The sequence below is a fragment of the Bos javanicus genome, chromosome 14 (genome assembly GCF_032452875.1).
Source record: "Bos javanicus breed banteng chromosome 14, ARS-OSU_banteng_1.0, whole genome shotgun sequence".
In the NCBI taxonomy this organism is placed as follows: Eukaryota; Metazoa; Chordata; class Mammalia; order Artiodactyla; family Bovidae; genus Bos; species Bos javanicus.
This window is the reverse complement of record NC_083881.1, coordinates 65,676,562-65,693,327: the sequence shown is the minus strand read 5'-3', so window position 1 is coordinate 65,693,327 and position 16,766 is coordinate 65,676,562. Positions and strand designations below refer to the sequence as shown.

Below are 16,766 nucleotides of genomic sequence, written 5' to 3'. Positions count from 1 at the left end.
AAGACGAAATACACTGCATTTAAAACTTAGATCTAGTAGAAGAAATAAGACAAAAGCATTAACACTGCAATATTGATACATAGGAAGTTTAAAAGAATCATAAGAAAGACAAGAGAAAAGGTGATACAGGAATTCAGAGGGGAAAAAAAAAGACTTCTTTTTTAAATTAGTGGAACATCAGACAATAATTAGACATACATAAAACTAAACTTTCCAGAAGTTCAAGAGTTTGGGGGATTGGGGGGAAATCACAGATGTCCTATGAATATATAGTTCCTGGTTCCAGATTAAAACACAGAACAGTGATATGCTGTAATAAAGTAAATAATGAACAAAACCACATATTAAATATAAAATATAATAAGAAACTCTTTTGAGGGTCTCCAATACTATTATTGAGAGCCACAGTTCTCAGTCTTCGGGGATCAAGAAACTTATATTTTCATTGATGAAAACTGTGAACTTTCTCACCAAAAGCTGGACATCTGCCCAAAAAACAATATTTAAATGCAATTCTGGGGGTCCACTGACTCTCTGAATTCTCTGCTCCAGAAAAAACTCATTCTACTCTCTTGTGAATCACAGTTTCCATTACTGAGTATAGTGAAAATGAAGTAGAAAACATCTGTATATCACAATATGACCTGAGGTTAGAAAAGAGAGTCCACATGTCTCTCTGTCCTTGTGGGCTCATTATTTCCATATTGTTTCCAGTAGAGGCTGCAGAAGTCATCTCAGCAGCCATAAGCAAGGGCGTAAAAGCTTTCAACAACCTCCCCCAGCTGGCAATAAACTCCCCTGGGCACTGTATAAGCTTCCAATACCTCAAACTCTACTCAATAAGCCAAGAAGACAACAGTAAATATTATCAAATAGGGTACCCTCTGAAAGAACTTGAATTAATTTATAATTTCAATTTGAGATTAAAAACTTAATAAAGCCACCTAGTATTTCTAAAGTATTTAATATTATATATATATTGCTCATTTACAATGTCTTCTATGATCTTCATAACAATTTAGTGAAATGGACCATTTGTTGCTATTCAGTTGCTCAGTCATGTCCAACTCTTTGTGACCCCGTGAACTGCAGCATACCAGGCTTTTCTGTCCTCCACCATCTCCTGGAGCTTGCTTAAACTCACGTCCATCAAGTCAATGATGCCATCCAACCATCTCATTCTCTGTTGTCCCCTTCTCCTCCTGCCTTCCATGTTTCCCAGCATCAGGGTCTTTTCTAATGAGTCAGCTCTTTGCATCACGTGACCAAAGTACTGGAGCTTCAGCTTCAGCACAATCCCTCCAATGAATATTCAGGACTGATTTCCTTTAGGATTGATTGGTTTGATCTCTTTGCAGTCCAAGGGACTCTCAAGAGTCTTCTCCAACACTACCTCTCAGTTCAGTTCAGTTCAGTTGCTCTGTCGTGTCTGACTCTTTGCAACCCCATGGACTGCAGTACACCAGGCCTCCCTGTCCATCACCAACTCCTGGAACTTGCTCAAACTCATGTCCATCAAGTCGGTGATGCCATCGAACCACCTCATCCTCTGTCGTCCCCTTCTTCTCCTGCCTTCAATCTTTCCCAGCATCAGGGTCTCTTCAAAGGAGTCAGCCCTCCACATCAGGTGGCCAAACTACTGGAGTTTCAGCTTCAGCATCAGCCCTTCCAATGAATATTCAGGATTGATTTCCTTCAGGATGAACTGGTTGCATCTCCTTGCAGTCCAAGGGACTTTCAAGAGTCTCCTCCAGCACCACAGTTCAAAAGCATCAATTCTTCAGCGCTCAGCCTTCTTCACAGTCCAACTCTCAAATACATACATGACCACAGGAAAAACCACAGCTTTGACTAGACAGACCTTTGTCAGCAAAAAATGTCTCTGCTTTCTAATATGCTGTCTAGGTTTGTCACTGCATTCCTTTCAAGGAGCAAGAGTCTTTTAATTTCATGGCTGCAGTCACCATCTGCAGTGATCTGGGAGCCCACAAAAATACAGTCTGCCACTGTTTCCACTGTTTCTCCATCTATTTGCCATGAAGTGATGGGACCAGATGCCATGATCTTCGTTTTCTGAATGTTGAATTTTAAGCCAACTTTTTCACTCTCCTCTTTCACTTTCATCAAGAGGCTCTTTAGTTCTTCTTTGCTTTTTGCCATAAGAGTGGTGTCATCTGCATATCTGAGGGTATTGATATTTCTCCCAGCAATCTTGATTCCAGCTTGTGCTTCATCCAGCCTGGCATTTCACATGATATACTCTGTATATAAGTTAAATAAGCAGGGTGACAATATACAGCCCTGATGTACTCCAATATAACTAATTTACAGATAACAGAATTGATTTAGGACTCATACACCAGGTCACCACTACTATGTGGCAACAATGAAAGCATTATGGCACTGGAAGAAATCAGATTTCCAAAGGTTGGTACAGTGATTCTTGCCCTTAAAATTCAAGTTACAAACCAATACTGGGTCACAGAATCAACTGAATTGATTTGAACCACCATTTTTTTTTTTAAATGAAAAGGTGAAGTACAACAGAAGACTGTGACAGAATAGAAATCAGAGTGGATCACAAATAGTAATTCACAATATAAAATTTATTTCACATGGGACCCATTATAGACATACATAGATAAGTACTGTTCGTCTAGTCTAAGAACCCTTCAGTTGTGTCTGACTCTTTGCAACCCCACAGTCTGTAACCTGCCAGGCTTCTCTGTCCACAGGATTATCTCAGCAAGAATACTGGGTAGGTTGCTGTTTCTTCTGCCATCTTCCAGACCCAGGGATCAAACCTGTGGCTCCTGCATTGGCAGGCCGCATTCTTTACCACTAAGCTACCTGGGAAACTATTTATGTATATTTTGTTTCAACTGTGTGCACACACATGCATGCCCACATGTGCATAATATGTCACAGCGTGGAATATATTTCTTACTAAGGATCACAGTCAAAAAAGTATGAAATATAAATCATCCTTCAATCATTAATAAATCAACTTCAATTGTCTCCTGTAAATGCTCCCACACAAATACAGAGAAATATTGCCTTTGTTAGTATCCCACATTAAAATCTTTAAAAGATAGATTCTAGTGTAATTCTTTATCTAAGTAAAACTTAATGGAAATATGTCTCCAATATTACTATTCATATTCACATAATTAGTACGTCAGTGAGAAAGTGATGATTGCTTCCTCAGTATTTACCAAACTAATCATATTTACAGAGGACTTGGCAACATCAACAGCAAGGTTTGAATATAAATTAACAGTGAGAATTTGTCTTCCCTGTGAAACCCTCAGGGGTGACCTCAGCAGACTCAACCAAGAGAAATTGAGATCTGTTTATTCTGTTTTCCCTGCTTATTCATCTCTTCAAGAATAATAACTCCAACTGGACAGAAATATGTTGAAACTGTCAATGTAATAAACTTTAATCCTCGATTTTGGGGCTGGAATGCCTTGTACTCCCACATGTATTAGGACCACAGGGCAGAACAACTCTAACTCTCAAATAGAGTGAAAAACCACATGTCCTGGAAGTAGTACTGAAATTCTCCAATGATCCAATTTGCCCCCTCCTCCGGATCCTTAGCTATTTCTGATCTGAAAGTATAGTTAAGAGAATCAAGGTACCACTTAAAATAATCAGGCAGAAAAACGTGGGGAACAGATAGGGGGAAGAAATGGAGTATAAACAGAAAGAAAAGTCAAGGTTCAAAAGGGACTGTATGAGCATTCATGTATGCACACTGTTAGGAAATAGGGAACAGTCAAAGGAAGTAAAGGCAGCACTGGGGAGAAATGGAAAAAAAGGAAGATGAGGATAAGTTCAAAGGAGAAAAACAAGCAATGTAACACCAAAATAATAAAAATCATATAGGCATATGATCCTTTATGATTTGTAATATACATATAAATGAATAAAAGTTGTTACAGTGTATGGTCTTACATTCTAAACAACTGAATATATATGCACTTCCTCCCCATACACACACACAGAAAGCAAAATAATTCTAACATCAGAATGCAAGTTATCACTGGGACGGAAGTTCCAAGACGACAGGAAACACACCTGCACTGCTTACCACTACATCCTCAAAGTCTGGCTGGGACGCGATGACTGCGCCCTGAATGTATGCAGAAGGAAATAAAAGGGAACAGAAGTAAAAGAATATACGAAGAAAATTCCAGGGTTCTTGTCTTCAAAAAATCAAACATCCATACTTAGGTGACACTCAGTTTCTCTGACACAAAATAACCAACGTAGGTAACCAGATATATTCTCCAACTGGTCAAAAGGTTGACTTCCTGCCTCCACATGAGAACAGGCATCTATTTTAACATTAACACTAAATCAAAAATGTTAATATTAATGATTAAATTTTGTATTACTGCTAAAATGGATATGTCCATGATAAAAAATAAACACAATTATATGGCAAATAAGTTTCAACAGCATTATTCTCATCACTAAAGGAATCAATAAAAATTATTTTTAAAAAATAATATCCCCAAAATGTAAACTCCAATTTACAACTATTAAATATTTATACAAAATCCCTAGAACACATCTATTGCACAAAGCAAAGTAATACAACAATTAAATACAAATAAGCAATCCTCTACTTGTAGAATAGCAAATCTGAGATACATTTTGACTCAAAGACCTCCCAAGGGAAGGACTGCGAGGATTCTACCCAAAAGAATTATAAAGGGACTTAGATTGAGTATTACAATTGGATACAAAAAGTGATGGGGGACAGCTGGAAGAACAATAAACAGGCAGTAAAAAGTCAAAGGGCTGGGAGACTTCAGCCAGCAAACAGAAAACGGCGGACCAAACTAGAGAAAAGCTGATTAAAATGAGACCAGAAACTCAACAACACAAAAAACAACCCAATTTTAAAATGGCAAATAACCTGAATAGCCACTTCTCCAAAGAAGATACACAAATGAACAAAAAGTACATGAAAAGATACTCAACATCACTAGCTATTAGGGAAATGTAAATCAAAACCATGAAGTAACACTTCACTCTCATTAGGATGTCTATTATCAAAAGACAGAAAATAAGCGTTGGCAAGAATGTGGAGAAACTGGAATCTTTGTGTATTGCTGGTGGGAATGTAAAATAGCACAATGCTATGAAAAGCAGTAGAGAGGTTCCTCAAAAATTTAAACATAAAATTACCGTATGACCCAGCAATCTAGTTCTGGGTATATACCCAAGGAATTGAGAGCAGACTCTCACAGACAATAAATGTACATCCATGTTCATAGAAGCACTAGTCACAACAATCAAAAGGTGGAAGCAACTCAAGTGTCCAATATGGATGAATGGTCAAACAAAATGTGGTATTTATATTATGGAATATTATTCAGCCTTAAAAAAAGAATTTGGATATATGCTACAACAATGGACGAACCTTGAAAACATTATATTAAGTGAAAGAAGGCAGACACAAAAGGACAAATATTGTATGATTTCACTTATATGAGACGCTTAGAATAGTCAAATTCATAGAAACAGAGAGAATTATGGTCATAAGGTGTTGGGGGAGGAGATAATATAGAGTTACTTTTTAATGTGTATAGAGTTTTAGTTTGGGATGATACAAATTTCTGTACTCGACAGTGTGATGTGAATGTACTTTAATGCCACTGAATTGTATACTGAAAAATGGTTAAAATGATACCATTTTTATGAATACTTTACCACAATTTTAAAAATTTGAGAAAAAACAAGGAAAATAGATCCTGAAATTAATTGTTACTTATCTTAAATACATATAATTTGAAAAAATGGAACAGATTATAGAGGATATAGTGGGTTGAAGAGTGGCCCCCAAAAGATACGTCTATATCCTAATATTCAGAACTTCTAAACAGGATCTCATTTGGAAAAAAAAAAAAAAAATCCCTGCAGTTGGAGATTGTTCTGGATTACTGGAGTGGGCCCTAAATCCAATGGCATCTGTCCTTTAAAGAAAAAGGCAGAGGAAAATCTGAGACAGACAGAAGAGGAAAACGCAGATACTCACAAAGGAGAGAGTAATGTAAAAGGGGCAGGCAGGGACTGGAGAGATGTAGCTACAACCCAAGGAATGCCAAGGACTGCTGGCAGCCGCCACCCCAAAGCTGGAGGGGGCAGAAAACGGTGTCTCCTTTAGAGCTTCTGGAAGGACTGCAGCTCTGTCAACACCTTCATTTCAAATTGCTGGCCTCCAGAATTGTAAGAGAATAAAGTTCTATAGTTTTAAGCCACCAAATTTGTGGTAATATGTTAGGACAGCCCTAAGAAATTACCATGGGGGTAAAAAAGATAAAATGAAAACTAAGAAAGTAGATTTGTTGAGCACAGAACATGTCATTCAAGCCAAAATTTAACTATGTAAAAAGCAAGAGAAAAAGGGAATTCTGAGCTTTGTCACTGAGTTGTAATTTCTGGCCATACGATGTCAGAAGGCAAAGTCCCGTGCACACACACTGAGATGGGCCAGGTGCCGACCCAGGCACACACAGCAGGAACTGGGGGATGGAAGATGTGCAGGTGTGCCGGGGGCGGGGACGACTTAACTGGCACCTCTAACCAAGCCCAGTCGTCCAAAATTTCTCAACTTGGTTCTATTATTAATTGGGCAGGAAGGAAGGAGGTCATGGATTCCTGTTTTGTTTTTTTAATTAAAAAATGACTGACTCAGCTTTCAATTCTTAAGACCTGGATATAAACATTTTTGAAATTTTTTAAAAAAAGAAATCATGTTGGATTAGGAGTATACTTGGTTCTGACATAGTGCCACGTAATTTGCAATGAGAGAAGTTACTCTCTGCTTTATTTTTTAAATCCTTGGCTATCTGCTAAAGAGACTACCTCATGGTCAAAGTGAATATGTGGAACTGTTTGGTTGGAAAAAATAAGATTTATACTGGAGGAAGCAGAACAGTAATACTCTTAAGTCCTGGGTTAAATCCCAGCTATGGCACTTAGCTAGGCTGTCTTGGATACTTTGGTTAACCTCACTAACTTAAACTCAAATATATCTAGCTGAGGATCACCCTAAAAACTTTCTAGCTGAAAGTACCAAAGATATCTAATAATCAGAAAAGAAATGAGAATTGTATTGATCGTTTTATGCTGACCTAGTTATATTTCATGTCAATATTTTCAAAGAATTCATGCTATTTTTGTTTCGCTGTAGCAAGAGTTTATATGTACAAGGAAGACGACACATATCATACACAATTACGTTCCTCAAAGAGTTCTCTTTAAAGTGGCAGGCAGATTTTTAAATATTTCAGTATAGTACATTATTATCTATACTACTGAAGTTCAATTCATAATAGCACTATAGTATCAGAATTTTAATTTATTCTTCTTTTTCAAATACTCTAAAATACTGCATTCTTTTTCCTCCCATCTGTTTACTTCACACATTTCTCCATCTACCCTGAAATCACCTTCTTTTCTTTACACACACACACACACACACACATTCTCTCTCTCTCCCTCCTCCACCTTCTTTCTGCCTTCATTTCTACATCCTTTCTTCTTGAGTTGAATACAGCCACTAGAGGGCAATAAGTTTACAAAGATAAATGTACTTATCTATAATGAATTAAGATTCACATACTAATAAATTTTAAAACTGTTCATCACAACCTCTAAAGCAGTGGCAATTAGACTTGAATATGAAATCTATACATTTCAGACTCAAAAATTTATCATGGAAAAGGAGTTCATAAAAGCATAAAATAATATTCATAAAAGGAATTCCATTTTCTCACTGAACACTAAAAATAAAAGCTTAATTCACTTACAGATACATAGCAATATTAGAAATCAGGATTCTTTTTTAATATTAGCTCAACTAGAGAAACAAAAACACAAAAAGGTACAATATGCAGGGTAAGTAGAAGAGAATGGATTTCTTCCAAGCCTCCACTGTTACATTCAGAATATGAGGAACTGAATAATGTAGTGGATTTACCAGCCCTTTCTTCTATTTAAATCATGGGGAAATTCAGCAGGTATACTTTGCAGGGAGAAAAACAGCCACTGTAGAGAGAAATACAGGCTTCACTTCTTTTCCTCCCAGTTAAGGATGTGATGGTGGAAAGAAGTGAACAGTCACTAATCCCTAACAGATAATTTTACTAATTTTTGCACAGAATCCAAATTCAAATGATGTTTTTACTCCATGTTTATTTACACTCACACTACAAAACTGGAGCGCTTTTAACATTGACATTTTCCATCACTTTCTTACCCTCATGGGATGTATATCAGCATAAGGAGGTTTTCCTTCCGCCATTTCTATAGAAGTAATGCCAAGGGACCAGATGTCAGCCACACAGTTGTAGCCTATTTCCTGAATGACCTCAGGAGCCATCCAAAACGGAGTTCCTATCACAGTATTGCGTTTCGCCATTGTATCCTGCAAGAACATGACAGACATAACTACAAAACACTAAGGAAACGTATTGGCCAACGTGTTCCTTAAACTAATTATCTGAAACCCTCAAATACTACAGGTCAGATCTGAAATTGACTAGTTTCCTAAAATTTCAGCCAGTTGTGACATGACATATTTAGGAATTTAGAATTCTGAAATAACCAAGAGTCTGCAAGTAACTTAACTCCACTACCCTTCATTAAAGATAGCACTATAACAATAAAACCTACAGAAATGAACAAATGTAGCTTTCCTTTCCAAATATTTAAGCACTTTGATGGCAATATATATTCTTTCATATTCATCCAATGTCTCTTAAATGGTAAATAAAAAATAATTAAATAATACCTAAATCATGGCTTCCTGTCCCTGAAGCAATGAAGTTATGCATTTCTTTTCATAACCCTCAAAAGATATTATCAAGGTTTAGTCACACTCGAACCTGGACAATACAAACCAACAGTGCTTCCAAAAGTAGCACACTTACCGTTAACTGACCAGCAACTCCAAAATCCGCCAGTTTTGCATGTCCTTCTGTATTGAGGAGAATATTTCCAGCTTTTATATCTCTGTGTATTTTTCTCATAAAGTGTAAGTATTCTAGTCCTTTCAAAGTAGATTTGAGAATGGTTGCAATTTCATCTTCTGTTAACTGGAAAGAAATATTTTAAAAACTCAACTGAAATGCTGAGACAACTAAACTCTTACAAGAGAGCATTGTTAACAAGCACTTCTTTCTAAAGATCACTAAACTTTTAGGAAAAGGCTAAACGGTAAAGTACCGAGAACCTCTTTTTCTGATGAAAGAAAATGTCATCATTCAATTTCTCCTTTCTTTAAAATTATCCATGTCATTCCTAAAGCACGTAACATATTCCAAGAATCACCCTGACCCTAAGAAATCACTCTTCCCTACGCCATCTAACTCTGAGGTGACAATATGACAGTTATCTGTCCTGAAAAAGTAAATCCAGAGACACCCTTCCCTGCGGTGCCTCCTCACTTTACTGCTGACAGTGGAAACCAAGAGTGTCACACAAAGCAGAGGAAACGCGGAGGGGTGGGCTGCCAAGAGCCTCCTGCGCGAAGCACGGACACCAATACCACTCCTCCTCCCAGTGAGGCACTCTCAACCCACCCAGGTTCTAGACTTCCAACTCTAATAATGAGAACTCAGAAATGAGAATGTCAGAGAAAGACTAGGAGAACGGAAACACAAAAACAGGCCATCAGGGGAAGGAAAAAGGAGGAGCGAGGTGCAAACGTAAAGACTTTCTATACCGATAGCACCAGAGCCAGTGCTATCTGTACCAGGCATTGTGCTAACAGTTCCACATGCGTTAGCTCATTTATCTTTATAACAACCCTATGCAGTAGATTATCACCATTTGACAAAAGTAAAATACAGGTACTCAAACAAACCTGTACATGAGTGTTCACAGTAGCACTAGTCACAATGGCCAAAAGGCTAAGACAACCCAAATGTCTATCACAGAGGAATGGATAAACAAATTATGGTATACACAAACAATGGAATATTATTTAGTCGTGAAAAGGAATAAAGTACAGACATGTGTTGCAATGTGGATGGACCTCGAAAACATTATGCTAAGTGAAAGAAGCCAGACGCAACAGAAAGCACGTATTGTATGATCCCACTTACATGAAATATTAAGAATAGGCAAATTCACAGAAAAAGAAAGCAGACTGGTGACTGCCAGGGACAAGAGGGAGAAGTGGGATGGAGAGAAACTGCTTAAAGGATAGCAAGGTGATGAAAATATTTTGGAACTACACAGGGGTAGTAATTACACAATATTGTAAATGCACTAATGACAAGGAATTTTTCCCTTTAAAATGGTAAATCTTACATGAATTTTCCTCAATTTAAAAAAACCTTTATTGTGTTAAAATTTCTAAGCAAATTGCCAGGTGGTTTACATTTGCATAAAACACCAATATATACTGTCATAAAAATACTGCACAGACCACGTAAAGCTTTGCAGGCCGTGGATAAGGAGTCTGGATTATTTGAAAATTCTAATACTTTTAGGAACTGATTCTCTACCTCAGACCAGATGGACTGACTTCATGGTCCACAGAGAGCAAGCACTATATTCTGAAGCTGCACCATTCAACACAGTAGCTCTCCAGCATTTGAAACATAGCTAATCCAACTGAGATATGCTATAAATATAAAATATACCAAAGTTAAAGGCCTAGTACCAAAAAGGAAATGTAAGGTATCTCTAATAACATACATACTGCTTACACAGTTAAATGACATTTATATACTAATTATATTATTATATTTAAAATGTGTTAATGTTATTAATATTATATAACATAAAATTAGTATCAGTGAAAAAAATGTTTGTCACTCTGTCAGGTCCAAGTCTTTGTGACTCCATGGACTATAATGCCAGGCTCCTCTGTCCATGGAATTCTCCAGACAACAATACTGGAGTGGGCAGCCAATCCCCTCTGCAGGGGTCTTCCCAACCCAGGGAACCTGCATCTCCTGCATTGCAGGCTGATTCTTTTCTGTCTGAGCCACCAGGGAGGCCCCGCCTATACTTAATACATTAAAATTAACCTCACCTGCTGCTTTTTTTTTTTTTTTTGAATGTGGGTACTAGAAAGTTTAGAATTATATACGCAGCCCACACTAGGTTTCTACTGAACAGTACTGCACTAGGAAAAGGGTCCAAAAGAGCAGAGATCTTTGTCTGGTTCACTGATGTATCCGCATCAGTGCATACACTGATGGAACCACACCTCGCATACAGTTAGCAATCGATAAAGAATGAATGAATGGGTACAGACTTGTAGTTACTAAAGGAAAAGAGAAATTCACATCTGATGGCCCCAGTCTTTTAAACTTAGTGGTCTGCAGCCCCGGTGGGTGGGTAAGAGGCAGGGGTGCTAAGGGGCCACCACACCACTGCAGAGGAATGCGAAGCGGTGGTGCTGTCTTACGGGCCCGGGTTCTCTCCGCTCTCCCGATTCCACATCCCTACTATAAAGATTAAAGAGCTCAGGCTGTTACAAAAGCAGTACCAGTCCAAAAAATTGTGTCATGTTTAGTCACTCTAATGCTGACCTTTTCAGTTACCTAGACTTCAATTTTTATCCTCCTAGCATTCCACTATTTCCAACCAATAATTCAACTAATCCTTCATTAACTTCTTGGCTTGTTGTCTCTGCTCCTATATCCTGTATTTCAGAGCCACGCTAGAGAAAGTTGAAAATTAAATGGACCTACTATACTTAGGTCTCAGGATGAATCTGATTTCAGTGCTGTAAAGCACTGAACACTGTAAAGCATTTGCCACTGGACAAATCCACAGAAAGACTAAAGGAAGACTTGCCAGAGATAGTTGATTCATGAACTGTCTGGTTTTGCTAAATGACTTTCAAGGTTCATTCCAATTCTATGATTCTGTAACATTACAAAAGATCTTCGTCGTCTTTTCTTAACAAAAGACTAATTTGGGCATCCATTTTTATTTTTCACTAATTTGGGCATTCACACTAATTTGGGCATCTGTTCTTTCAACAAGTATCCACTGCACTGGCTCTCTTGTATAAGTCCTGCTAAAGGTGCTGGGTATACAGTGGTGAAGAAGCTGACAGTACTAGTTTTTATGAAGTTTACAAGAATACCTGAGGCCACAGCCAGTATTTGGCCCTGAATTAATAAAGGTGGAGAGCACAGATCTGAAGCAAACATGAAGTTTCTGAAGTCTCTTTCCCATTATGCTTTTCTCTATTCAGTAATAAATCCCTCCCTCTACTTTAGGGGTTCATTTCATATCTTCCCTCTAATCAAAAAAAAAAAATGATGCAATAGCCAATGATTCTAATAGTACACGGATATGTCTTAAAATTATTTGTGTACAGTATTATTCTAACAATCCCTTTGAATATTAAGGCTCAAATGTGGTATCTGCACTTTAAGACTTTTAACTTCAATTACAAAATGAAAGGTTTGTATCCCTTGAAAAAATCATTTTAACAATTAACAAGTAAACAAGCATTTTCTAGAACACAGAGACATCATGTTGACTTAAATTTTTTAAATTAATTTACAGTTATAGAGTCTTTTATATGAGTTTCACACAAACATGAATGCATGAATTAGCCTCAATATAAGCACAGAGTAGCAAGGCTTGTTCCAAAGATGAGATTCAAAGTATGTATTCAACAAAGAGTAAAGGCAGCCAAATTTCAGCCTTAAGTGCAAAAATTTCAGGTAAATCTTGACAAATTTAGAAGAATAAATGTTTATCTGGTCTCTATTAAATATCAAGGGTAGCAAATGCGCTTTGGAAAAGAATAGTATCTATTTCAACATTTAAACCACTCAACATTTATTTTGGGTCACAGAGTGAAAAAGCTGGCTTAAAAACTCAACATTCAGAAAATGAAGATCATGGCATCCAGTCCCATCACTTCATGGGAAATAGATGGGGAAACAGTGGAAACAGTGTCAGACTTTATTTTTGGGGGCTCCAAAATCACTGCAGATGGTGACTGCAGCCATGAAATTAAAAGACGCTTACTCCTTGGAAGGAAAGTTATGACCAACCTAGATAGCATATTCAAAAGCAGAGACACTACTTTGTCAACAAAGGTCCGTCTAGTCAAGGCTATGGTTTTACCAGTGGTCATGTATGGATGTGAGAGTTGGACTGTAAAGAAGGCTGAGCGCCGAAGAATTGATGCTTTTGAACTGCGGTGTTGTAGAAGACTCTTGCGAGTCCCTTGGACTGCAAGGAGATCCAACCAGTCCATTCTGAAGGAGATCAGCCCTGGGATTTCTTTGGAAGGAATGATGCTAAAGCTGAAACTCCAGTACTTTGGCCACCTCATGTGAAGAGTTGACTCATTGGAAAAGACTCTGATGCTGGGAGGGATTGGGGGCAAGAGGAGAAGGGGACGACAGAGGATGAGATGGCTGGATGGCATCACTGACTCGATGGACGTGAGTCTGAGTGAACCCTGGGAGCTGGTGATGGACAGGGAGGCCTGGCGTACTGCGATTCATAGGGTTGCAAAGAGTAGGACACGACTGAGCGACTGAACTGAACTGTACTGAATGGAGAATAGGAAAGAAAGGAAAGTAGTCCTTCCCAGATGTAGGCCTTGGTCTAGATGTTTATTTCACATCCTTTGGACACATACTCACTATTTAGAGGGAAGGGGTAAGGGAGTTCGTTGACAGTCATTTTCCTAAAGAGAGTTTTGTTTTCAAACAATCTTTAAACGTAAATTTCACTTACATACAAACAAAATCAGTTACTAAAAGTGACTAGGTTTCTATTTGGCAACATAGAAAAACCAAAAATTTTAAGTAATATCTTTTTTATTTCTATAAATATGACTTTTAATCAGTTCAGATAAATTTCAAAATCATAAGCTTTATATTGAAAATATATAGAAAGAAAAGAAAAAAACAAAAGAGAGAAGATCTGCTTTTATATAGAAAGAAGTAAAGTAGGATTTAAGTTTTTTTTTTTTTTTTATTCTTCCAATTTTATTTTATTTTTAAACTTTACATAATTGTATTAGTTTTGCCAAATATCAAAATGAATCCGCCACAGGTATACATGTGTTCCCCATCCCGAACCCTCCTCCCTCCTCCCTCCCCATACCATCCCTCTGGGCCGTCCCAGTGCACCAGCCCCAAGCATCCAGCATCATGCATCGAACCTGGACTGGCAACTCGTTTCCTACATGATATTTTACATGTTTCATTGCCATTCTCCCACATCTTCCCACCCTCTCCCTCTCCCACAGAGTCCATAAGACTGTTCTATACATCAGGATTTAAGTTTTAAGACAAAAAACACTCAAACCACAACTAACACTTCTTTTAGTAGTATCTGTCAAGAATCCTTTCCAATGAAAAATTTTATTGAGAGTACTTCATTTGTGGATTTAATTAGGTTATCATCAATTCAATACAGATTTACTTTTATTTCTGTCACTACACAAATGGGGGCAATGTCATCTTAAAATCATTTGAATCATATTTAGACTCTAGTTTAAAAAAAAAAAAAAAGAAAAAGGAGGGCAGGAAAGAGATAATAAACCATGAATGAAACAGTCAGTAATCAGAGATGGAAATAAGACTTTATAGCTGAGCTAATACATTAAAAGACGGAAGTCTACATCTGGTTTCAATACTGGTATGAATTCATTGGCAAATTTAAAAAGAATCCCATTGTACAAAAACAAAAAGATGGTTTTGATAGGCTTTAAGTCCTCTGGTTACTTTTGTTTCTAGAGTCATATGATTAGTATAATAATATGATACATTTAATATGTCACCATGTATATGGTTTTGATAAAAAAGCACCCACCAACGTGTCTCAAGGGCACATGCACAAGCTGTTTTAAGATACTCATAGTGCCTTAATGTTTTTACACTAGTAAAAGCAAATTCAAGGGAGGTTTTGAAAATTCATACAAAATTAAGAATTTTATTTTTCTAAAAATGAAACTGACACTCTTAGCTAAATTCTATATTTTTTATATAATTATCTGTGCATATAAAATAATATGTTGGGGCTTCTGGTTCAAGATGGCAGAGTAGAAAGACGGGCACTCATCTCCTCCGGCAAGAACATCAAAATCACCACTAGCTGTTGAACAACCATCAACAGGAGGACGCTGGAATCCACCAAGAAAAGAAACCCCATGTCCAAAGACAAAGAAGAAGCCAGTGAGACAATAGGAGGGGTACAATCACAATGAAATCAAATCCCATACCTGCCAGGTGAGTGACCCACAAACTGAAGAACAATAACACCAAAGAAGTTCTCCCACTCTTATGAAGGTTCTGAACCCCACATCAAGCTTCCCCACCTGGGGATCCAACAAAGGGACTGGGGATCCCCAGGGAATCTCAACTTGAAGGCCAGCAGGATTTAATTATAGGACTTTCACAGGACTAGGGGGAAACAGAGACTCCAGTCTTGGAGGGCACAAACAAACTCTTAGGCACGCCAAGATGCAGAAGAAAGGAGCAGTGATCCCACAGAACACTGAATCAAAACTACCTGCTAGTGCTGAGGGGTCTCCTGTGGAGGCATGGGTCAGCAGGGGCTCACCCCAGGGACAGGGGCACTGGCAGCAGTAGTCCAGGAAGGTCTCCCTTGGCATAATCCCTCTTGGAGGTTACCATTAATTCTACCATACAGCCCAGAGACCCCAGGGCTGGGTCCCCTCACGCCAAACTACAAGGGAGGGAGCACAACCCCACCCATCAGCAGATAATTGGATTAAAGCTTTACTGAGCAAAGGCCCTGGCCACCAAAGCAATTCCCAGTTTTTCTCACCATCAGTCCCTCCCATCAGGAAGCTTACACAAGTCGCTTAGCCTCCTCCATCAGAAGGCAGACAGAAGAAGCAAGAAGAACCACAGTCCCACAGCGGCTAAAACAAAACCACATTACAGAAAGTTAATCAGCATGAAAAAGCAGAAAGTTATGTCCCAGATGAAGGGACAAGATAAAACCCCAGAAAAACAACTAAATGAAGTGGGGCTGAGCAACCTTCCAGAAAAAGAATTCAGAATAATGATAGTGAAGATGATCCAGGATCTCAGAATGGAGAAGATGCAAGAAATGTTTACCAAAGACCTAGAATAACTAAAGAACAAACAAACAGAGATGAATAATACACCAGAAGGAATCAACAGCAGAATAACTGAGGCAGAAGAACAGATACATGACCTGGAGGACAGAATGGTGAAAATCACTGCCACAGAACAGAATATAGAAAAAAGAATGAAAAGAAATGAAGACAGCCTAAGAGACCTCTGGGACAACATTAAACACACCAAATTTGCATTATAGGGATCCCAGAAGGAGAACAGAGAAAGAACCTGAGAAAATATTTGAAGAGCTAATTTCAAATTATCCTAATTTCCCTGAAATTTTTCTGAAAATTTTGCTAATATGCAAAAGGAAATAGTCAACCAAGTCCAGGAAATACAGAGAGTCCCAGGCAGGATAAACCCAAGGAGGAACACACTGAGACACACAGTAATCAAACTGACAAATACTAAAAACAAAGATAAAATACTAAAAGCAACATAGGAAAAACGACATATAACATACAAGGGAACTCCCATCAGGCTATCAGCTGATTTCTCAACAGAAAATCTACATGCCAAAAGGGAATGCCACGATATATTTAAAGTGATGAAAGGAAAGAACCTACCAAGAATACTCTACCCAGCAAGACTCTCATTCAGATTTGGTGGAGAAATCAAAAGCTTTCCAGACAAGCA

At 37.9% G+C, this 16,766-nt stretch overlaps 1 protein-coding gene across 3 annotated transcripts in view; it reads right to left on the bottom strand.

The window, feature by feature from the left end:
- STK3 (serine/threonine kinase 3) overlaps nucleotides 1–16,766 on the bottom strand; it is a 310,098-nt gene that overhangs the window by 214,518 nt on the left and 78,814 nt on the right. For all 3 annotated transcript variants that reach the window (XM_061439280.1, XM_061439281.1, XM_061439282.1), the window contains exons 5-6: nucleotides 8,952–9,116; nucleotides 8,279–8,446 (exon numbers count right to left, since the gene is read on the bottom strand). In XM_061439280.1, the coding sequence (XP_061295264.1) occupies nucleotides 8,279–8,446; nucleotides 8,952–9,116 (333 nt within the window). The remainder of the gene's footprint in view (nucleotides 1–8,278; nucleotides 8,447–8,951; nucleotides 9,117–16,766) is intronic.